Raw genomic sequence first — 25,247 nt, forward strand, 5'->3', positions numbered from 1 at the left:
AAAATTGGGACTATGTCCTGTTATTTTACCAGCATTTGTCTATTTACATAAAAACTCGATGCTCGGTTTTTAGTTCATGTGGCAATCAGTTTGACTGTAATAAAAAAATTGTGCTATTTCTAACGAATCGAATCAATATACTTATATTTACTACAGGTAATGTACTAACATATTTGTAACTATTTAAATCTTTTCCTTTATTCCATTTTGTCGTATTAAAATATTCTACGAAGCTATTTAAAATATTTACATTATAACTTATAAATATTGCGCAAATTCACCTTACACATCGATTAGAAAAAAACAACAACAAAACTAACTTTTAATTAACATGAAAAAAAACGGCACCAAGTACCGTTGCCATACAAAAAATGAACAACAACTCGTGCGGCGTGCGCCGTGTTAATTCACTTACATTGGTCTATTTATACAAAAACTCGCTACTCGGTGGTCGAGTTAACATTGTCGCTTGCGGTCTCAGATCAGACAGATCGATACGTGCGCAGGATTTTATTAAATTGTTTTTAGCGATAGAAAATAAAGTAGTGTTTTGACTCTTTGATAGTGATTATGTGTATTGACATTTAATTTTTTTTATTGATTTCTATTTCGTAAGTATTTTTTTTTATATTTATTTTTTGTTTATTTTGTTGTGTTTATTATTGATTTATCATATTGTCATACATAAGTAATTATATATTTGAGTAGTTTTTATTTAAAATATCATGTAAACATATATATATATATAAATTTTATGGAGTATTATATTTTAAATAACATTTTATCTATTTTTAGTAACATATGCAGCTAAAAATAAAAAATAAATAAAGATAACCTCAAAATTATAAATAAGATAAGCTGAAATTACTATTATCACAGATGTCTGTTTATAAATTTAAAATACTCGTTTTTCCCTAGAAAAAGATTATAATATTTATGGAAAACGATTAAATAATTAATTGTTTTCTATAAATAATAATGTTCTAAAAAATATTATATTACATAATTTTATAAAAAAATATATACAATCTAAATAAACATATATCTATATGTTATCGGACATCGAGGAGATATTTTTAGTCCTACACTTGTCAACAACGTCGCCACTTGCACTCGCCGGTGGTATCTGTTCAATGACAGTGCTATGTATAACTTACGATAGATATTTAATTGTTTACTTTCATACAATATTAAAAAAATATATAGTAAAATTATTTAATTTAATACAATTATATTAATGATTCTCCTGCAACTTGAATTTTGTATTATAAGTCCCTAATAATTTTCTTACGTATTATCCAAATGAAATAGTAATATTTTCTTTTTAAGAATACAGTGTCACGCTTTTTCTTCCATAGTAAGGTATTCAGAGAATTGCCGTCCAGTTTTCGAGACATTGCTTGCGAAACGGCGGCGGAACTAAACACCGCGCTTAGTCTACCAGAGTGGAGAAATGAACATAATTTAAATTTATTGACTATCAAACCTCATTGAACATTAGTTTCAATTTCAGTCTTACAAGACTTGGGAAACAAGACTATTAAATAATGGAAAATATATTGTATACTTATTGAGCTACTGAGTTATTTACTTAAATAAAATTGCTTACAAAAACAATAACGAAAAATTTTCAAATCAGCCGTTTAAACAATAAGTAGAAAAGGGTAAGCAAAATTTAAAAAAAAATGTCACAGCATTTTTCTAATACTGCTCTCCACAGCATTAAACTGAAAAATATTCCATAATCGTATGACCTCGTCTCTATCTATATAAATTAAATATATAAGAGATACAAATTATGTTTATTTGTCACGTACCTATTTAAATAGCATAATATGTATGTATCTACATAATATTTTATAGAGGCACTCGTGGCGCAGCAGAACAGCGTCTGACTATATATGTTATACCAGCGGGCGCGCGCAGCTTCGGTTGTGTATTTAGGGGTGAATTCTAATATACCATGAAACATGTGTCCAATTAAATACTTTTAATAGTCTGTTTCAAATTTTTAGTTTCAAATTTTCAAATTTTTTGTTTTGTGTTCAAATTTTCAAATTTTTTGTTTCAAATTCTAGTTTCAAATTTTATAAAAATTGGTCCCGATTTAAAAAAAAATCTATACATACTTTCAACCCCTTATTTGCACCCTTAGGGGAAGAATTCTAGAAAACCATGAAAAATGTGTTCAATTAAATACTTTTAAGAGTCTGAATTTCAAATTTTATAAGAATCGGTGCCGATTTAATTTTTTTTCCATACAAACTTTCAACTCCCGATTTGCACCCTTAGAGGGAGAATTCTTGAAAACGATGAAACACGTATTCAATTAAATACTTTTAAAAATCAAAATTTCAAATTTTATAAGAATCGGTGCCGATTTAATTTTTTTTCCATACAAACTTTCAACCCATATATCACCCCTTTAGGGTTAAAATTTTTCAAAATCCCTTCTTAGTGGATGTCCAGATTACAAAAGTAAACTTTTGTCCAAATTTAACGTTTCTACGCACAGCGGTTACGGCTGTGCGTGCGTCTTACCTCAGTCAGTGAGGACAACTCCTTTTATATATATAGATGACGGTTCGATTCCTACTCGAGGAAATAATTTATTTTCATTCCTCGTTGTAGTAACAAGACAAAACAAAGACAAACAAAGAAAGTTTGAATATCGTTCTACATATTATATACGAAATAGAACGTGAAGAATAAAAATAATTATAATATGTTTTTAACCTATTTATAGTTTGTTATTGAAACTTGTTTACTCTAAAATTGTCTTAAGGGTATGAGTAATCAAATATTCAATAACAGATTATTCATTATTTTAAAATCTTAGAAGATTTAGGACAAAAAAAACAACTTAAACATCAGTAAATAAATTTCGTTATATCTATTAATATTATCAAAAAAAAACATTATTTTAATTTTACATAAATTAACAAAAATATTTTTACCTTTTACGAAAACAGAAGAGAGTTACAACATTGACGTCCAGTATCAATTCTCACCAAAGTCTAAACCAAAGAAATTCTTTAAAGATAGATTTTCTGTTCTTGTATAACACTTAGGAAATTACGTTATTCTTTTACACTTCCTATATATATATATATATAGAACATATAGAATATACTTATAGAAAGAAAATGTAAATAATATTTATTTAATTTAGAATTACTTGCATAAATGTACATAAAACTTATGTCTATATATATATATATATATATATATATATATATATATACTAGCGGCCCGCTCGCGGTTTCACCCGCGTGAACTATGTTATTATTAATTTCTGTCTCCATGGCTACGTCCTAGTGACGTCTATGCAAAATTGGAGACTTCTAGCATTTGTAGTAACGAAGTTTCATACAAACTTTCAACCCCAAAAATAACCCCTTAGAAGTCGAATATTGCATATTCCCGTCTTAGCGAGCACCTACGTCCTATAAGTAACTCCTATTCCAAATTTGAGATTTCTAGCACATGTACTTTCTGAGATTTCGTGATGAGTGAGTGACCTTTCGATTTTATATATTCAGCAGGGGTCTGGGATTTCTTATCAGTGCAGTGTAAAGACACGTGTGGATTAATGCCAAGGACTGATAACGTTGTTTTGAGAACCACTCGCAAAATTACTTCACGGTATCGCAATTGAGAAATGTCTGACGGATATACGATGACTATGGGTTCGATTTAAATTTAAAAGTCGATATAATGATTATTTATATACATATTTTTATGTATTCGCTCTGGTGTCGAGGTAAAGCACGTTGTTAAATTCCGCCACTCAACAGGCAATGCCTCCAGAATTCTCAACACTGTCAATAATAACTGTTGAATTTAACCATGTGTGAATGGAGAATATATTGATCGACCGACATAAACATCGATAGATTGACATTTGACAATTCCATATTTCCGTGTTCCTCTATCAGCATAAACAACTTAAACATCAGTAATCATCAGTTTTGATAAAATAAATGCTGATATTCTATAAAATTATTATGCTCTTCTGAACTTAGCCTTGCTTCGTTATCAGAGTCAGGAAATGAAAATATTAAAAATTTCATTTCTTCGAATGGGAATCAAACCGACAACCTGTCGCATTTACAGTCTCACGCTTGTTCCTCTGCGCTACTACGGATTTCATTTGCACTTTTGCTCAATAATTGTTTTATAATAATGATCGTTATATATTTCTAGTCATGTCGTCAAATTGAATATGTCGTACAGCTTAATAGGCAAAATTGTAAACCATTTTTATTTGTACACAACGACAAAAATATATGATACCTGCCTACTTGTTTTTGACAAAGTGCAATTTTTCATGTTACCAAGTAATGTTTTAATAAACACATTATAAGCATTTCAAATAAATAAAATTCTAAGAATTAATTATTATGATGATGATGAACGAGATAATATTTAACTAAAAATTGAGGCCGATGTACACCGGATGACAGTCAACGCCTATAGTTGTAGGTTCGATTTCCACTCTGGGGAAATATTTAAATTATTTTATTTTCCCCCTTTGGCAAACATAGTGTGGCATTGGATCCGGCCACTCAACATGCAATCTCGGAAATTGGTATTTACCTCTGTTTACCCAACTGTGAGGAAAATTGTCAAGCAACGTGCACAAAAATATATTCAAACACTTTTCGAGATATTGCCTATTGAATGGTGGAACTCAACGCCGCGTGTTCTTATTAATAGAGTGATGAAATGTTAATAATTATTTACTCCGACTGAAAATCGAACACATGACCGTCGCGTTTAGAATTAGATGGTGGCGCACTACACCACGACAGTCTCTTACTATAATGAATATGAGCTAGTAATAATAATTCTAATCTATCTATATATATAAAATCGAAAGGTCACTCACTCATTGCGGGAATTTGCAATATTCGATTTCTAAGGGGTTGTTTTTGGGGTTGAAAGTTTGTATGAAACTTCGTTACCACAAATGCTAGGAGTCTCAAATTTTGCATAGACGTCACTAGGACGTAGTCATGGAGACAGAAATTAATAATAACATAGTTCACGCGGGTGAAACCGCGAGCGGGCCGCTAGTATTATATAAATTCCTTTTCACACAACTCCTAGGTAGCAATAAACTAACTAAGTACTGATAAGAACATGATAAATCTCCTTGTGGCCTTTATATTACTATGAAGATAATTAATAATAATAAAGGCATCGCTACATTGTTAATTAACGTTATTAATTATTAGTTTGGAGAAACTAAATTTATGGATGACTATTCTTAACAAACAAAGGCTACATGGAATTAATTATAAATTTATTTATATTTAATGTTTTCCAAAAGGTTAAATAATTTTTCACTTCTATGGAATTACATTTTTTTTCCGACCCCATCATTACATACTTTTTATAGCGTCTAATAAAGAAGATGCCTGTTTATATTACGTTCAAATTTTACTGTAACATGATATTTCATTATCCTCTGCCAGAATACATTTTTAAGTAATGGTGTAACTTAAGACAATTTTTCTTTGTGTACTTAAGCTTAAAACAATAAATAATGTATGTAAATTTTATAAAGCTTACAGTTGGTTGGTTTGAATGCCCTAATCCCCGGAACTACTAATTCGAATTGATTAACTATTTTTATGTTAGGAAATGCATTTATCGAGAAAGTCCATTTATGATAATTATAATAATAATAATAATAAATCTTTATTTCAGACATAGTCCAAAAATTATATTACGACATTCGTGTTAATATATCACACTGAGATCAGATAGCGTCATGCTGCTTCTATTCTTTCACGCAGACGAAGCTGTTAATAGAATCTAATTTACAAGTTAATAATAATTCATTTTTTACATGTTTATAATAATTATAAACTAAACATTATGATTATAAACAACTAAAATATATACTATTAACTTCCAAAATGATAAGAGTTCATTGATAGCCGTAGCTTATGTTAGTTTATTTCCTAATTATCAAGACTTATTAATTTTTAGCACTGTATCACACTGAGTGGACAATGAGTGCTTATTTTATCTCGGTTTGTGATATAATATAATTAATAATGAAAATTTTAAAGTCAATGACCTAATCAGCCATATTAGTTTTTACCTGCGGCTTCGCCTGCGTGATTGATATAACTAATAGTTGTGTATGACACATGACACGTCCCGTTCTCCATCTTACGCTACATTTTGGAGGCTTGCCTTGACTTGCCCCATTATCAGAAAATATTAAATATTTCATATCCTCGAGTGGAAATCGAACCCACAACCTGTCACGCTTACAGTCGCACGCTTGTGCTCCTGCGCCACGATTGGCTTCTAATTGTGTCCATGAACATGCAGTCTCCAATTTTCCAAGAAAATAATGCTTTTACACGAGGCCTTCCCAGCCCATCCCTCAATGTGGGAAAAAGCACGAAGTTACATAAAATTAGATAGATAGTATAAAAGAATATTTCACAACAAAATCACTTATTTACATCACATTCTGTAAATAACGATAAAAGTTGACACCGCTGTACCTAATGCTTAAGTTTTTTTTGCCTAATTTTAGTTTATTATCACGAAAGAAGCATTATCTAACTTTATTTCCATAAAAGAATATCTAATGTTTTTGTTAAAAAGTGTTATGTAAACTATAAATATGTACGTGTGTTGTACATGAGGTCAAAGATGATCGAGTGTTTTTCCTTATCCCATTTCATTTTTTTCCGATTTGAAACAAATAAGTTAAACTTACTCGATTCTTTGAAGCTTGAAAGAGTATTTAAAAAATTTATTGGAACTCATATGAGTTCAGTACGATAATGACTGTTTTAGGTCGCCACCTTTATATACAAAGTCGGTAAGCCTTTATATAAAAAGTCGGTAAGCCTTTATATAAAAATCGGTAAATATGCGAGTCACCAATTACATTACGTTAGGCCCACTGGAGGTCGCCATATGTTTTCATTACGCTTCCAATTTCATAGCCAATGTGGTAAAGACGATGCATAAACGCTCATATCTTTTGATTATATTGACGTAGAAAAACCTAACTTTTCAGTGCTCTGAGGGACTATATACCTATATTTAGATAATAGCTATCAATTTCAGCTTGATTCCTACGCGATCATGAGAAAATCTTGATAAATGGACAGACGGAGAACAAAGTGATTGTAGAATTGTTCTGTCTATTCCCTTTGAAATCCGGAACCCTAAAAAACAATCTAAATTATATTAAACACAGTCAACTCTATAACAACTCTATAACTCTATAAGTATATAAACATTGATTTATTTGCATTTGTAAAAACTCATAAATCATAATATTCCTATATTTTACCGTAAAAATACGTGCAAAATACTTCACAAAGAATTTCAATTTCAAATATGATTGCGCATACCTTACTGAACTTTATTCATATTTCATGTCAGTTTTCACAGCGCTTTTTGCAAATATAAATTACGGTAAACGATACATTCACACATATCTCTTTTTTTTCACTCATTACAACCATTTTTATGAGGCACATAGAACCTCACAACAGAATAAGATGAAGAAAAAAGCATCTCGCTTTTTGCTTGCTTTGACCCGCCTAGAAGAATAGATAGAGAAAATTTAGTAAAAAGATACACCTTTTCTTTTCTTTGAATTTTGGAGACACTCCGTGTTGAGTGACCTAATTAAAATTTCAGAGTGCGGAAGATAAAATAAATGAAATATAATCAATTAGATTCTCCTCTCTCTTCTCTTCTGGGAATTGAACCCACAACCCTTGCTACAAAAATTATACCCCCTTTTACATTCCAATGAAAAAAATCTAACGAACACAGTTTTGTTAATCGGATTTGAACACACGACCGTCGCCTGTAGTTCTTATGACATACTGTGCTAGGTTAGCGAATTATATATTTCACACAATAGATCACAAACTTACGCGCAGATGTAAAGTGAAATTGAAAAAGTTTTATCAAAGTTAAAAACGAAGCGATTTACATTTCGTTTCGTTCTTCTGTTTGAGACACCGAGATTATAATTAATACTAACTCCCCGCTCGCGGCTTCGCCGCTTGAACTACATAATTATTTGTTTAGTAATATGTTAATCTCTATTACTTTTTTTAATATTATTCTAAAAACAAATATTTAAAATTAAGGGAAGTTTGTTAAAATATAATAGTGAAAACTGTAAAGTTAAATCGGTTAAATTTTTTTTTCAATTTCTATATTAATTATTTATTTCCTTGTTTCAGGTAAACACAAAAGGGGAAAATGGCGGAAATGTCGTTCGCCAACATGACCACAGAGAACGGTTTCTCGGATGTGGTCGCCAACCATTTGAAAGGCATCGGCCGTATGTTCTACTTGCATTCGCCTAAGGAGCAGCTCTATGAAAAAGTTGAAGATGTACCTAATTTCTTTAGACAGGTAAGTTCTTTTATGAAGATATAAATTATAGATATGTTTTAAAATACGATGTTTGTGGGTTCGATTCTCACTCGAGATTTTTTTTTAGAGTTTCGCCATTCAATTTACGAACTGAACGTTTTCTGCTATTTGAGGAATATAACGTGAAGCTAATAATAACATATTTTAAGTAATTTGTGATAATTAACTTTCCAATTAAAAATAAAATTAATTTCGTTGTTATTAATTTTTATTATTGTCGTATTTATACTGCATATATTGTATTTATAAATATGACATAACTACCTACGTAATATATGCTCTTAACGCATTTTATTTCTGACAAAATAAGCGATAGTCTGAGGTCATCCCTGCGCAAGTGCGCGTGTGACTGTAACGTGACGGTTGTGGATTCAATGCCCACTCAGGGAATAAATTATTATTTATTAATATCTTCATTTCTTCGTTTTGGTACCAAAACAATTTGAGTTCCACCATTCAACACGCAATGCCTCAAAATTTCGACAGAAGGTGTAGAACAAAGTGCCTTAACACTAGGTTCCCTCTGTCTACCCTGCTATATACAGGATACGTCGTTTATAATACTAAGTTAGTCGAGAGTTTCTTAATATAATATCGATTGGCAACTCACGCTGTTGCTATAGCAGCTAATTGGTATCTGTCCACTTGAACCGAGACACTACTTGTGGTATGAGATTTAATTTAATATAATTACAAAGTTTCATAATAGATATAGTTCAAAAGATATAATAATAATTATAATGGAAAATAAGATTTCAACGTAATTTTGAATCTGTTTACAGTAAAGGGTTTTTATTAGTTTAAGATTAGATTTAAAAAGATGTCACTTAAAATAATTTTATGATTTTCAATTTGGACAATCTATCAAAGTTTTAGTTCTGAATGTATTTAAAATTAGGTTTTTTTAGGCAGTTATTTGATAGCTATAGAACATTTAGCATGCTGTGGAGTTCAGTAGCGGTCTATCCAAAGATATTTTTATCATAAAAACTTGACGTGGTCACCTAGTCTTTCCACTAAATTATATAATACTATAGAATATATTTTCCGGAGTAGGTCTTTGATCCTTCTTGTATAGTGTATTTACTTGATGAAACAATCTGTCATGAAGAAGTTTTAGTTGAAGTATCTGAGTTTTTCTAAATCAGTGTCTAATACATTATGAATAAAAAAATATGTTTAAATAAGGAATATAATATGATTAACAAGAAGAAGAGAATCCTTATAAGTAGTTTAACGCCTTATTTATAAAATGGTATTTTTAAAAGAAATGGAGAATTCTTAGAGCTTCCTCAGAATAAAGTAATATTTTTTTGTATAAAAATAATTTTGTAACGAACGAGACAATCCAATTGTCGCTTTAGTGTTAATTTTTCCTCTTTCTACAAAAGAATTTTATTTTACATCGTGCAGATTTTTAATAATTTATCGCCCGCATATAGGAGATATTGCGTGTCTAGTGGCGGAACTCAACGCCACATATTACCCTAAGTAACAATCGAACCCGCAACTATCGTATTTAGAAACCAGAAAGTAAACTATTCGCATATTATAGCCCGGCAGTATAAGGGTTAGAAACTTGTGGCTAATTCAATTTGTAAGTAGAGCAATGCATTGTATATAGAAGCGGTAATGGAAGGCGATTAAAATCTCATTACGCGAAAGTATGTCAACCTCTTATAAAAACTGACCTGCAGAAAAACCTGGCTTTGCCTATATTCTGTTTCGTTAATCTTTAAGGTGTCTGTTAAGTACCTAAAGGGCAATTTATTTATTTTACTCTACAGTTAAAAGTAAAATAAAATAAACTTTAAAGCATTCATGGGGCAGCGGCAAATAAAACTCAACGATTGTGGGTTCGATTTCCACTGAAAATGAATTATTTTCATTTTCTCGCACTACTAACAAGAAACAAAATACTATAGATATATTTTTAATGAATAACTATTTTTCTTAGTTTATGTTATTTAATTATTTATTTTACTATGCGACAAATATATAATTATAGACATATTATAGATAATTGAATGTCAGTTTTGTAAGTGTTTCGTAAAAACAAATTAGTCATGTACGCAACAACCTGTTTTATATAAATTTTATACAAGGTTATTTTACTCACGTGTTTGTATATATATACATATTTATTTTGTTGGTTACTATATGAAAGTTTGTATGGAGAAGCCATGGCGCTTATATTGAACCGATTCTGATGAAGATTTTCCATTTTCTTAAGAATATTTTCTACAGTATTCTCATGTTTAGTAACATACCCCATCAGTCCCACTATTACGTTTTTAATTTCTCTATTTCTCTATTTCTTAAGTGTCGTAGGAAGTTCTAATATAAATATAGTCTTTGAGTTATTTTAGATTTCCCCGAAATATTTGTAAATATTGGGAAAAGGGTCAAGTTCGATTAATATGATATAGAAACTATTTGCCTTGTGATTTCGAAACGTCAAGTTTATTTAATACCCAACGAAATCGTTTAAGAATAAACCCATATATTCACAATATTTCTCCCTATATACTATAATGTTGCCGTTAAGGCAGAAAGTAGAGAATTAAGTCACTAATCTCTCTATTTTTACTAAAACCAAAATATAAATAACTATAAACCTGATAATAATTTCGTAGAATGTTTCGATATGAATTATTAATTCTAGGGTCAAGGTAACATTAGTACTATATAATAATAATATAATTCATATTATACAATCCGTTCACACTAACTTATATATAAATAATTTATATATATGAATAATTCAGTAAGTTATAGTTTATATTTTATTTATGTATGTTTATTAATTCAAAGAGAAACTAGTTTCTTTTTATTATGTCAAGTAGATACTACAGTATGTAAAAGAGTGGACTTTTTAACGTAAATTTAAAATTTTAGAATAAATTACATATTATGAATTATTCTTATTGTAGGCCGTCGTGCGGCTGTAATTGAAACGGTTGTGGATTCGATTCCTAATCTGGAGAGTGAAATAATTATAATTTTTGTTTTCACGTAACGAGGAGCGGAGTGTCTTCACACTACGTTCACACTGCCTACCCAGTTATGAATAGAACCTAATCAAACTTTAGTCAAACTATTCTTGAAGTGTATATACATTTAAGTAAAAAAAGAATCATCGGAATCGGTTAACGCGACATTGAGTTATTCGTCTATTTGTCGCGCACATACCTAATGTAAATTTAAGACTTATGTGATTTTTTCATAGATACCGTTGTCAAAAATGAACCAAAAAAAATGGGTCCACGGGAAGCAGTCAAAAGTTCTAGGCTAACAAATATAAAAAACCAGTCGAATTGCTAACCTCCTTTTCTTACAGAAGTCGGTTAAAAATATGCAAAAACAGCATCAATTTATTTTAAATTGTACGGAAAATATTGAATCAGTCGGATCAAATATCGCTGATCGCGATGTAAGCGCTTACAGGAATTGGGGTCGAGCTCATTTAAACAATTGAAAAGCGTAGAATGTTCTTCGTTATAAGACAATTACAAATTTATTGAAATTTGTAATTCTTGAAATTTTTTCAAGGTACAATTTTGTTTGTACTTTCTTTATAAGTATATAAAAAAATATGTATTTAAAGTTGTTAAATATGGACAACCTTATTCTCTGCGTTATTTTAAAAGGTATCTACTCTCTGCCTTTTAAAATAACGCAAAGAGTTGCTTTCTAGAGTCAACACACTCCTTCTGTATTCCTTCTATAAAACACTGTAGATAAGAGAATAACGTAACTGAACGCCGCGCATTGTTTTCAGGAAATTTAAAATATTTCGTTTCCCCAAGTGTTAAACGCGTAGTTGACGCTGTACCGCTATAGTCTAGAATGTTTTCATTTTTATAAAATTAGATAAATAGGAGATCTCGTGTCGACGTTTGTAGCTTTGATACTTACAGGGAGGAATAAAATATTTAATAATTTTATTTTCTGGTTACGAGGCAAAGTGCAGCGTTGAGTTCCGCCACTTAACACGCTATGCTTCCGAAGTTTGGCGAAAAGTAAAGAACGCAGTGTCTTACTAATAAGTTCCCATGTTTTCTCTACTTTGAACTTATAACCATCGTGATAGTACGTAGAACGTTAATAGTTCCTTATATAATTTTTTGAACTTATATTGAAACTAAGCCATGCGTTTAAAGATAAATAATGTAAATTGATAATGTAAATAAATTAAGAATAGATCTCAAGGCGAAACACATTCTCATTTTAACAAGAAGTAAATATAGTCATTCGACTCCAGTCAGTTAACAAGTGAGCCAACTTACAAATTAAATAAAGTGATATAGTCTCTGACTATAAACGCGATGATTGTGGGTTCGATTCCCACTGGTGGGAATCATTTATTTTCATTTCCTGGCTCTGGTAACAAGCTTTTTTTTATAAATTATACTTATAATATCTTCTATATTGTTTTAAATATTAAGCTGGCAAGTGGTCTTAATTGGATCAAAACTAAATTTAAAATTAGCAACTCGCTTTCCGCTTGTATATAGAGTGCCAAAATTCCCAACGTATTGGCAATATTATTTGTTTATATATTCTAAGTATATATTACAAGAGATTTAAACAAAATGAGAAAATTGTCAGATATTTTTTCCATTTTCGTCTAGAGAAAAATTATCTCGTTAGAATTTCGTTCTTTTTTTTAGTTCAGGTAATGATAATGTATTAAAATGTTATTATTTGGGATTTATTTGTGACGTTTGTCAGTGTCTTCTCAATATTAGGGGAACAATAGAAAAGAAAAAGGAAAGTTAATGTCTATCAAAAAAAATACGTGTACTAGAATTAATAAATAATCGTTCTAAATGCTGACAAATAGCTACATGAATATTTTGGATTTGAATTTATTTCTGGCTTACAGCATTAAGGCGACATCTTTATTGTTTTAATAATATATTTAAAATAAATAAAATATAATACTAAGCTTTTAAAAATATATTTAAAAACAGTTTAAAACAGCAAATTTATGCATAATAAAAAACTTGCCGATCACGTTTGTATTGTGGTTAAACGGATTTTGATAGCGTTTGCTATATTATAAATAGGATGTAAACTTGTTTTTAAAGTTGAAACGAAGTAAACAAGCTAATTTAGTATGTACTTTATTGAAATTATCCTGGCTAAATTAAGGAATATAGTGAGAACGATTATTATGGTTATGGATACGAATTTTTCCATGGGATTAAGCAGAGAAAACATAGTGTTAAGACACTTTCCGCTGAATTCTGCAGGCATTGCGTGTTGAGTGTAAAGTTTTATGTTATTAAATATTTTTTATCTACATACTCCATGTATATTCTACGTTTCTATTGTTTTAATTGATACAATAAATGTAATTTAATGTGATAATATGGGTGAATGGGCATTGCCAGTAAATAATTAAAAAAAACCAAGCACAACTTGAATGTAGGTTTTAGTATGATCATGATCTTTATGATCATGTCCCAAAGTGCCAAAATGACCTCAATCTATTCTCTAGTATTCATTTTCGTATACTTTATCATATTTAATTACAATACATACAATTTGGTTTTTCCTTTTTAGTGTCCTGTAAAAATTTGTGTAAAATATTCTGGTCTGTAGTCCTTGAAGCACAAAAATAATGAAGCTTCTAGGATAAAAACTATAAAAAATGCATATCTACGCCGACAACTTAAGTTTGTCAATGTTAGTCCTGCAATCCAGAATTGGAACCCTCGGTAGGCGAGTGTGACTCACTGGCTTACTGGCTTGGATAAAACTGACCGACTTGTTATGAGCACATTTTATCTTCTTTTTTTTTCTTTTCCGCTCATTACAAGGATAATTTAATACATACACCTGGCGGAATCCAACGCCTCATTTAATATAAATAGTCTGAGAAAACGAAAATACTTTTGAAAGTATTTTCAGTATTTTTGTATTAAGTATTTTTTTTATTTTATAAAAGTCTCTCGACCGTCGTCCTTAAATATTTTATTGAAATAACTTAAAAAGTTCCTTTTAAGAGGAATTTCAATAAATGCCTTAGGAATCCCTTGAAAATACCTCCCTAACCTTATAAAGCAGTCTTGTGCAATACAAAAAGTTCGAATGTATTCATATATTTCTATTTCTCTCTAATACGTGGTAATTTTGTGTTTTTATCTCTTTTCCTTGATAGATCTATTAATATGGATCTCGTTAGGGAATGATAACTAACTAACCTAACTTAGCTAAATTCGAAGCAATTTACAGTTTTAGTAAGAGATAAGTTCTTACACTTAAAATATATTTTTTAATTGAGCACAAATTGAAGAATGGAGTGACTTAACACTAGATCTGTGCTATGACGAAAAATTGGTTAACTCCATAAAAGGTTTATTATTAACATTAAACAATGTGTTAAGCAATCTATTTGTCAACATGATATGATCTGGTTACAGCGGTTGTACCTACACCACATTAGAAATCCGATACTTTTTATAGGCCTTTAAAATAGATATTTTTATATCCTTAAAAGTATTATTTGCATACTTTAAAGTAAAATATTTTTAGGGAACCTAGATTGAAGGTACCCAATATTGAGACCCTCCATTTTTCGTTCCATTATGTGTTCAGTAGCGGAACTTAACAACGCATTTTGTCTACCAGAATGAAGAAATGGAAATAATTTAAATATAAGAATTCCTCCGAGTAGGAATCGAACCCGCAACCAACTCATTTACTGTCTACGTTACTTATTGCTTAACCAATGCTAACAAAATTTCGAAGTCGAGATCGATTACTGCCTTTTTTATACAAGTATTTTAAATATAACTCGGAGGAAGCAATTTTTATTTTCTCCCGGTAACAAGACAAGGCGCGGCGTTGAGTTTCGCTTCTCACAACGCGACATATCCAAAATTAGTCGAAAAATAAGAAACGACAAGCTAAACACTAGGCTAAGCTGCTGTTTATCTGATACAGGGTGTAGCTAAAAAAAGATATAAAATATATGAAACAAATATCAATATATCAACATTTAAACAAGTCTACATTTTTTATTTTTTTTCTTTTCTTTTTTGTTACAGTCATACCCATACTTTCTGCTATTCATGATAATCGAACACATCGTGCTAAGACTAGAAGGCAAGAAGGGAATTCGTCTTAACGATGGCATAACGAGCATATCACATGGAATTATACAGGAATGTGGAAGGTAAGAAATGCTTTCCTTAGTACGTAAGAGGTCACAGGTTCTATTTTTTTATACCTATAGGATTTATCCTAATATTAAAAAAACTGCTGAACGGTGTGAACAGAGTGTTTACTTCTCTTTACTTCCCTCTGCCTTCGCTCCTGTGTGCGGGATACATCGGGAAGTTGAAAAAAAATATGGGACTTAAATATAGCTTCAAAAATCGACTGTCGAAGCCATCATTATTCACAATAATTTATCTTATATTTATATAATTACAAATTATAATACTGATGGGAAATGAAATTACTTTATAACCCATAAACTATATTTATAAAAACCTATTTAGGTTTTTGCTATCATTACAAGTAGGTACCTACTAGTTCTCGTTGACACAAGTCATTCATTTTAATAATTTTCCTTATTTATTTGTATTTTTTCTTTCTTATTTACATTCTCAATTGTTGATTTGTTTTGCAATAAGATCTGCGAGGTCGCTGTGGCACGTTGCCACGAGCGTGTCACTGTAAACGTGACGATTGTGGGTTTGATTCCCAATTGGGGGAATGAAACATTTCCTATTCATGTTACAATATATTAACAAACATTAAATATTAATTCCATATTCTTTTAACAGGTTAATATGGAGAGGTGCAGAGTCCTATCTGTACACCTGGATATACGCGAATTACAGACTTATAGATCTACCTTGGGACAACACGCTCACGTGGTATGCCGCGGCGTTGGGCGTTGACTTCTGTTACTACTGGATGCATAGAGCTTGTCATGGTAAAGGATAATGGTGTTTTAATAGTTTAGGATTCGATTCCCATTCGAGAGAACCAATTATTTTCTTTTTCTTGTTCTGGTAAAAGATAAACTAGGGGGTTAAGTTCCACTACGCAACACATAGTGCTTCCAAAATTGAGCGAAATTGGGGTCAAGCGAAATTTATCAAGTGATAGTTCCTTCCGCCTACTGTTCCTCACTCTCTGCCGACTTTTGGGGAATCGCGTGTTGAGTGGCTGGGCTTTGCCTCGTTACCAGGGCGAGAAAAAAATATATATTTAATATTTTACATTTTACATTCACACGCTTATGCCCCCACTCTACGACGGCAAACTCAGTGCATTAATCTTTTATGTTTATCTAAATTTATGTCAAATATTACATTAAATACAATTTTACAGAGGTCCACATCTTATGGGCACAGCATCAAGTTCATCACACATCTGAGGACTTCAACATGGGAGTCGGTATTCGGCAGTCCATTCTACAAGGCTGGTGTGGCTTTGTGAGTATAATATATAAATATAGAGATTATAAATAAAAAATATTTTTGTTACATATGTTTTAAATATTTTACTACCCCAAGTGGAAATCGAACCCACAACCGTCGTGTTTACTTGCACGCTTGTCTCCCTGTGCCACGATGACCTCTAATTATCATATACTAGTACTAAATATATATGTTTGTATGTATGTATAATATAAATAATATCTATATAAACACAATAACACTAAAAGCTTATTTAAATGAAAAGCTCGACAGCTTTTGAATATTGCACAGTGCCGAGTTAAGCGCATCTGACGTTCTCGATAAGAAATTTTCAAAGGAAAATTACGCCTCAATTGGAGCTTGAATTCGTATAAACTTTTATGAATTGGATTATTCTCTTATACGATACTTTGTTTTCATATTACTACGACTTTGTCTTTGTTACTTATACGATTAAATTATTTTGAACGAACTTTTGTATGGGAAAAGTTAAGTAATAAGTTAAATAATAAAAGTAATTTTTAAATTGTATAAGATTTGTTTTAATTCGTTTAGTTAGTTAGTTATAATGAAGCATTATTGAATTTCTATAGATTTTAACCTAAGTTTTTTTTTAAAACTAACCGAGCGCGGTGTTTAGTTCTCCACTTTAAAATGTAGTTTATCAAATTCGGGCAGAAGAGAAGAATTATGGAATTATAGAATGCGTGGTGCACGAGCGTGAGACTTTAATCGTGACAGTTTGTGGATCCAATTTCCACTTGAGGAAATTAAACATTGAATATTCTTATTTCCTCGCTCTGGTAACGAGGCAAAACACGGCGTTGAATTCCACCGCTCTAAACACAATCTAAAATTATTCTTTCTTTTTTAAACTATTTTTATATATCTATATTTTTAATAACTAAATTGTTCAACAGATCTTCTACCTGCCGTTGGCCGTAGCGATACCTCCCGCTCAGTTCATAATGCATCATCAGTTCAGCTACATTTACATGTTCTGGATTCACACCGAAGCCATCAAGAGCTTGGGACCTTTGGAGTACGTTTTGAATACTCCGAGTCATCATAGAGTACATCATGGTTAGTTCTTTTTATTATTATTTTCTATTTACTAGCGAGGATAAGAATGAAGATGAACGTGCTTAAATGGTTTGGGACGTCCAGAGAACGAGAGACGAAAGAATGGAAAAAAATATTTATGAAGCGAGGGTAGTAAAAAATGGAAGGGAGATACCTCTGTTGTTGAAGATATTACGGTATCTAACTCCTTACTAAATCTATCTACTTAGATCAACGAAATACATACATTTTTAAAAGAAATTCATCATATGGAATTTAAATCTGTGATCATCACGTGTCCTATATTATATTGAAATCGCTACGAAGGCTCAGTTGTGCCTTCAAAGCGTGAAATTAAAATTATAGGCGGATTTTTTCTGCCTACCCTGCTATAGGGTAAAAAATAAGATTTTATTTTGTGTATACCTTGTGTGTATAATTTTCACAAGAAAGAATGTGTAATTTTCACAATAAAAGAATAAGGTAATCATGGCTGCCAGACAGCTATAGCATAGCCTGTAAACGCGGTTGTGAGTTCGATTCGCATTCGGGGGGATAAATTACCTTTTTCTATCAAAACGCATCGTTGAGTTCTGCAACTCATCACGTAACATCTTAAAAATTGTATTGAAACTGGGTAATGGAGTGTCTCACCACAAGATCCCCTCTGCGACATGTGAGATAAAAGAAGAAATTTAGTAAACAATTTTTAAAATATTTTTTTGTGTTTTCGCTTTAGTACAATGGAATTTTACATTGAATCGTATTTTAAGAAGCTTCTTTTGATTTATTATTTAGCTTCATATTGTATCTCAGTGAACTCTAGTGTCAAGGCACTCCATTTACCGGCAGCCTGTTTTTATTTTTTTTTTTTTTCATAAAAAAAAACCAGCCTAGGCAACCATTCAGGCTAGACAACCAGGGAGGCTAGGCAACCACGCAGCCTGTTAATTCATATTTTTTAAATTAATGATTTAGCAACTCTACTACAACTAAGTTTACATTATAATCGTTACATTTAATGAATCTTTTCGATTTAATTTTCCCTTATTAATCTAACAAACGTTTTATAATAATTTTTAATTGGAAGCTTCGATACTTCTAATTATAATTTTGATTATTAATGAGTTCCATTATTATTTACATTTTTTTATTATATTTTCACGTATTGTCAAACTTTTTATACTAATTTGGCTAATTTATAATATTTTCAGTTGACAGTTATCCTTGATTTATTTAATATGATTTTAGTAGCACTGTATTTATTCTCAGCAAAAAAAATATATACATTTCCTTGAAGAAAATTTGAATCGGTAACTATTTAGAAAATGGTAAAAATATCGCAACTATAAAATTTAACGGAAAGTTTAGAACAAAAACTCCCAACTCTACGTGCCTTCTACCTACTCAGCTATGCGAGATAAAGCGTGAAGCTACTTCACTAATAATTTTATTAACTGATCAACATAATATAGTACATATTTAATATATTCGTACGTTTTGCAAAATCAAACTGTAAACATAAAACTCCAAACAGCTAATGTATAACCAAATTTTATGGTTATAACCGAAACCGACAGTAAATATTTAACACTGTGAGGTGTGGTTAATGGTTACTAAAACGGAACGTTGCTTATTAATGGTTATAGTTATACACTAAATAATAGTTCTATGTATTTTAAGATAACTGTGGTTTATTGGGTGTTAAAGTTTTGATTTTCACTAGAAGAATATTTATATATTTTTTTAGAAACCTAGGGACCTAAGACACTTCGTTCTTATTAAGACACAACTGCTATGACTGGCCTCAATCAGTGTAGAAATATATTTTGTAAATATTAAAAGAACTCAGAAATATAAAACAAATATCACTTATTACTTACTCGTTCTTTTAATCTCTGATGTTTATTTTTTTACATTTTTATTACAGGTAGCAACAAATACTGTTTAGACGTGAACTACGGCGGTGTTCTGATTGTATGGGACAGGCTGTTCGGCACCTTCCGCCCTGAGACTGACAAAATTGAAATAGTCTACGGCCTCATCTACAACCAGCCGTCCTTCAATCCTATGTACTTACAGGTAAAATGGAAATAATTTGAAATATTTTTTTTTAGTTTCACGCAATTGAACTTGGGAACCTAGTGGTAAGATACTTCCGTTTTCCACTTTACGCTGAATTCTGGAGACATTCCGTGTTGAATGAAGGCGAGAGGAAATTAAAATATTGAATATAACATTTCAATAAATAAAATACAGTGAGAATAGAAGCCATAACCTTTACAGACGCTCGTTTATTTCCCTGCGCTACAATCGAACTGAAATCCTGCGCATTTTTTTATATATGTATAAAATTTATTTATGTTCATTTATATTGTCTTAAATATTTAGGTATTTTAAAAAATATCAATATGATTCTTATTTTATTTTCTACATAATATATTTGTATATAATAATTAAAATATTATAATTATTAATTATATTTTTTCCTTCAGGTATTCTATTCGGGATATGTAATAGAAAAATTCCGTCGCCTCCAAACATGGGGCGATAAAGTGAAAGCAATTGTATGGGGACCGAGTTGGGAACCTGGCACGCCTAGGCTCGGTGAAGAGGACTTGAAAATAGATGTAAGTTACTGAATTAACCTAATATATTTAGAAATATCTTTTATAGCAGGTCCGAATCTTATAATATTAAAAATATTTTTTTTCATATTAAAAAAAAATAATAATGAAAATTAAATTAATAATTCAATTAAGTTTATTATTATAAGTTTATTATGTTACAATTAATTTCTGTACTTTGCAGCATCACTAGTATTTTTGACATGCTATTCCACACTAAGAAAAGAAAAAAAAAACTTTTTTAGAAACCATATAAAAATCTAAACGCAGCGGGATTTGAACCCACACCTCTATAAATAAATAATGAACTAAACCAATCCCTTGCCCACAGGTGGAGAATCGTGACAAATACGATGTGTTCCTTCCGACCTGGTGCAATGTGTACGTGGTGTTGCATTACGCGGTAGTACTGTACGGCTTCTTCGAGCTCGCCTCCAGATACATGGTAAGGGATTTCCGCTAATTGTTATTGTTATTTATTGGTACCAGTTATATTATGGAAATGGAAAAACTTAAACAATATAATATTAAATATTTATTTAATTGAAATATTTATTTATTATTTTATTTTATCGCTCTGATGTCGAGGCAAAGGGCGGCGCTGAGTTCCGCAAACATGCAATATCTCTAGAATTCGGCGGAAATTGGAGAACGGCGTGTTTTAACATTAGGTTCCCTCAACTACCCAACTGTGTGCGGGATACAGAGTGAAGCTGATTATTTTTTTTTATATACTTGTCATTTTTTATTTTCGTTAACATTGTATATAAATAATACGACTGCGTACACAGTTATGATTATATTAATGTAATTAAAATGAATGTTAATTAAAATGCGTGAACTTAACCCATTTATTATTGGTAGAATTATGCTGTATCCTGCATTTAGCAGGGTAGGAAGAGGGAACCTAGTGTTCTCTTCCTCCTATCGCTCTCTGTAGTATCTATCCCCTGAAATTTGCCTCAGTGGGCCGCTTTATATCCATTTCTTTAGTCAGTATAATATACTTCAAAATTATTTATAATATATATTTTTATAACAATTTCTAAAACGCTAATTTTTCTTTCCAAATAAAATTATTTTGTGTATATTTGAAAATAGAAGATTTTTTCTAACAATTTTCAATAATTTTCTTTAAGGCAATTATTAGAAGGTTCTTCGTTACAAACATTAATTATACAGTACGAAATTACACAAAGCATTTCGGAGTAAGAAAATTAAGAATATCGTTTTGCATACCAAATATTTGTTTTGGCCTCGTTTTCGTTTTAATTTTACATTTCCACGGCAACAGTTAACTTTCTGTGATAAATTAATATTTTATGTATATTTCATACATATATAATTAATTATATTGAGGTCGTTTTAGCACAGCTTCTGACTGTAAATGACGGTTGTAGATTCAATGTTCAATTGAGAAATGACTTATTTTCATTTCCTCGTCCTGGTAACAAAACAGCGCGGCGTTGAGTTCCGCTACTCGACACTCAATGCTTCCAGAATTCGGCGGAAAGTGAGGAGCAGAGTGTATTATTACTAGGCTCCCTCTACCTACCCTAGTACATGCGGGATACAGCGTGAAGCTGATAATATATATATATATATATATATATATATATATATATATATATATATATATATATATGTCCATAACTAATAGTAAAAACAATTAAAAAATACTACTTCGTTATTATTGAAAAAGCTCAGCACAAAAAATAATTTAAAAAAGGTCACGAATTTGCAGATGTCATTAAAAGTTTTTCGTTATTCCGATTCCGGTGTGAATATTTAATTGAGCAACTTATAATTAATTTCATAGTTCTATAGCAAAAGTTCGTTCTCATAGCGATTGTTTTTCGACGTCAGTAGTTCGTTGAATGGATAGTTGTTAATTTTTTACTGTCGAGTTTTATTTAGATTTATCAAATTTCAAATATATAAAAAAAGTTCTACGTATACGTTAATGAGTATATTTTACTGCGGCTTCGCCCGCATGGTTAAATGATAGAACAAAGAAAATGAGTAAGAGTGTCTTGGCATACTCTTGGTCCGAGATACCTCTGAGCTCAAGTACTATGGGTTAAGTAGAAACGATTAACGTAAAATATAACGTAAAAATAATAATCATTCAATTCAACACGTAGTTCCTGAGATTAACGCGTTAAGCCAACAAACAAAAACAATACGTAATAGAAATATATTTTTTAAAATGTAGTAAATTAAAATTGAGATAAATTGAGAAACTCCTTATTATATACTTTTTCTAACACTTATGTTTCTATCCACAAAATAATACAAATTTTCACAAATAAACTATATATTAATAGATTTTTCTTTGTTTTCAGGGCATGACACCAATTTCCGTCATCATTTTCGTGTTCTACGTCATCGCTTCACTAACTATCATAGGAATGATATTTGATAATTCTAAATATGCACCTATTCTTGAAGTCCTAAGGTGTTCCGCACTGGCCTTCCTCACAAGAACTCTCGCCACTAGTCCTAGTATAACTGTACTACAAATATTCTACGTTATATCAGCAATGTTCTGGTGTCTACATACGTTGAAATTACTTGAAATTAAGAAGAAAGTGGAATAAACCAAAGTTTTGTCTTTTACTGAGAAAAGCTCAGTTTTTAGAGCTTTTTTTATGATTGATTTTGTTTTGTTTAATAATTAAAAGTCTTATTGTTAGGCAGCTTTCTGTAAGTTTGCATTTAAATAGTGTATGTTAGAATTTGTAAGTAATTTTTGGATTTTTTTTTATTTTTAAATATTCTACATTATTTTTACTACGATTTCTTAAATATTTTGCTCAAATAACGATTTTAATGTTAAAATTTTATGGTTTTTCGTATAATAAAATATGTATAAATGACTGCAAAAAATAACATTGTTACCTAATCGTTGTCGATAGAATTTTCTATAAGTTTTCTATACCAGTTGCAAAAATTTTGGCTTCATAAATTTGTTACAAGTCACTAGCTTCTTCATACATAACGAATACAATTTAAAGAAATTTACATTTTTTGTTAACTAATCTTAAACATTTAGCGTATATAGCATGTGGTGGAACAATGACGTAATTTTTTAATTTTTTTTAAGTTGTATATGTCAATGTAAGTGGAAAGAGTATTTACAAATGTCGATCGAATCTTCTGTATTTTTTAAAACATGTAAATACGTCATTGTTTCACCAAATTACTGAAATTATTTTACTGTTATGATATATTTACGACAAGAATGGCTACAGAGGTATGTCTCAATAAAATAGAAGTGAAATAATAAAGAAAACAGAGAGCTCTCTTCTTAGAGAGAGTGTTTTAGAATTAACTTTGCTCTCACAAAAACACATGAATAGAATATATATAGATAAAACAAATTTTAGATATGCTGAACAGGTCTCAAGATTTCACGATCTAGTACGCCAGTAATAGGTACTGTAGATTTAAGATTATTTAGTATTCAGATGTGCCAAATGTCTCGTTTAATATAAAAAAATATGTTGTTTGTAATTCTAATATACGATAATGTTACTGCCAAATATGTACATAATTAGCTATTTGAATAATAAATAATAAAAATTTTTACTTAAAATTTGTGTATTTTTTGTTTATATTTTCCTTTTGATCTTTGACTTTTTCTTAACAAGAGAAGTGCTCAGACTTTGCTTATAATTAATAAGATATACAAATAAACGTTAGCAGATGATCCCAACTCGCAAATGTACCTTATTCAATCCTTTTCATAAATTCAAATTCAAATTTTATATATATATATATATTCATATATATATATATTCTTTATTCAAATAAACTTATTATAAGCACTTTTGAATCGTCGAATATATATATGAACAAAAAGCTACCACCGGTTCGGAAGGCAGTTCTTCTCAGAAGAGCCGGCAAAAAACTTAACAGTTCCTCTTTTCAAAATCAATGGTACAATCTATTACATTAGCTGGCAGCTATCCTGCATTACATTCAATAGACATTAATACCATTCATGTTTATCCTCTAAATATTTTTGAACAGTGTAATAAGCTTTACTTGTCAGAATTTTTTTACTGATATTTTAAATTTTGGAAGTGGCAAACCTAGAATACAATACGGAATTTTACTATATACACGTATGCTATGCATATTCAATTAAAATATTTAAAACGCGCGGAGCGCGTAGCCAAGTTTTTTTACGAACAGAACTGGCGAGCAGCACCGTGTGTTATTTTACACGAACCATTTGAAGCCACTTTTTACCTATTCGTAACTCAAAAACTATTCCACCTAAACCTGTCATATTTGGCTCAAATATTAAGACCCCCTACCTGTATACGTGCATTAAATTTCATAAACACAGCTCAAACAGTTATTTAGATAATGACGTCCAAAAATCGTAAATTTTTAGGGGGGTGACTGACCTATAGACCTTAATGTTAACCAAGTTCCAGATCACCTAGAATAGTGAAATTTAGCATCCGGTTAAGTAATTGGGTGTATATCAAGGAAAAAATCCGAAACTAATATTTTTTTAATATTTTCTAATAATTTTTCAATAAATAGATTCAATTAGGCACATTTACTTATAGTGTAGCGCCTGGCATAATATAAGAGCAATGCATTATTTATATATTGTTGCTTTTATTTATGTCACACGTTAGTAAATATTTTATTTGTT

At 30.5% G+C, this 25,247-nt stretch overlaps 1 protein-coding gene across 2 annotated transcripts; it reads left to right on the top strand.

The window, feature by feature from the left end:
• The first annotated feature begins 445 nt into the window (after positions 1 to 445).
• On the top strand, positions 446 to 24,170 carry LOC146538401 (alkylglycerol monooxygenase-like). 2 transcript variants are annotated; one of them, XM_085186431.1, is made up of 10 exons: positions 446 to 611; positions 8,238 to 8,418; positions 15,498 to 15,625; positions 16,242 to 16,393; positions 16,795 to 16,898; positions 17,804 to 17,966; positions 19,876 to 20,027; positions 20,441 to 20,575; positions 20,904 to 21,017; positions 22,918 to 24,170. In XM_085186431.1, the coding sequence occupies exons 2-10, from the start codon at positions 8,263 to 8,265 to the stop codon at positions 23,170 to 23,172; spliced, it is 1,359 nt and encodes a 452-aa protein (XP_085042557.1). In that variant the 5' UTR covers positions 446 to 611; positions 8,238 to 8,262; the 3' UTR covers positions 23,173 to 24,170. The 2 variants fall into 2 exon arrangements, with proteins under 2 accessions (XP_085042557.1, XP_085042556.1); XM_085186430.1 differs by having other exon boundaries at positions 8,244 to 8,418.
• The last annotated feature ends 1,077 nt before the right edge of the window (positions 24,171 to 25,247 follow it).

Source organism: Heliconius melpomene, chromosome 6 (assembly GCF_056956725.1).
Source record: "Heliconius melpomene rosina isolate 202511_hmr_F chromosome 6, ASM5695672v1, whole genome shotgun sequence".
Taxonomy (NCBI): Eukaryota; Metazoa; Arthropoda; class Insecta; order Lepidoptera; family Nymphalidae; genus Heliconius; species Heliconius melpomene.

Excerpts from the sequence above, each read along its gene's own strand:
- LOC146538401 (XM_085186431.1), top strand. The coding sequence starts at position 8,263 with ATGGCGGAAATGTCGTTCGCCAACATGACCACAGAGAACGGTTTCTCG. Across the intron at positions 15,626-16,241 it reads ATTATACAGGAATGTGGAAG|GTTAATATGGAGAGGTGCAG; the intron begins GTAAGAAATGCT and ends TTCTTTTAACAG. Across the intron at positions 16,394-16,794 it reads GATGCATAGAGCTTGTCATG|AGGTCCACATCTTATGGGCA; the intron begins GTAAAGGATAAT and ends ACAATTTTACAG.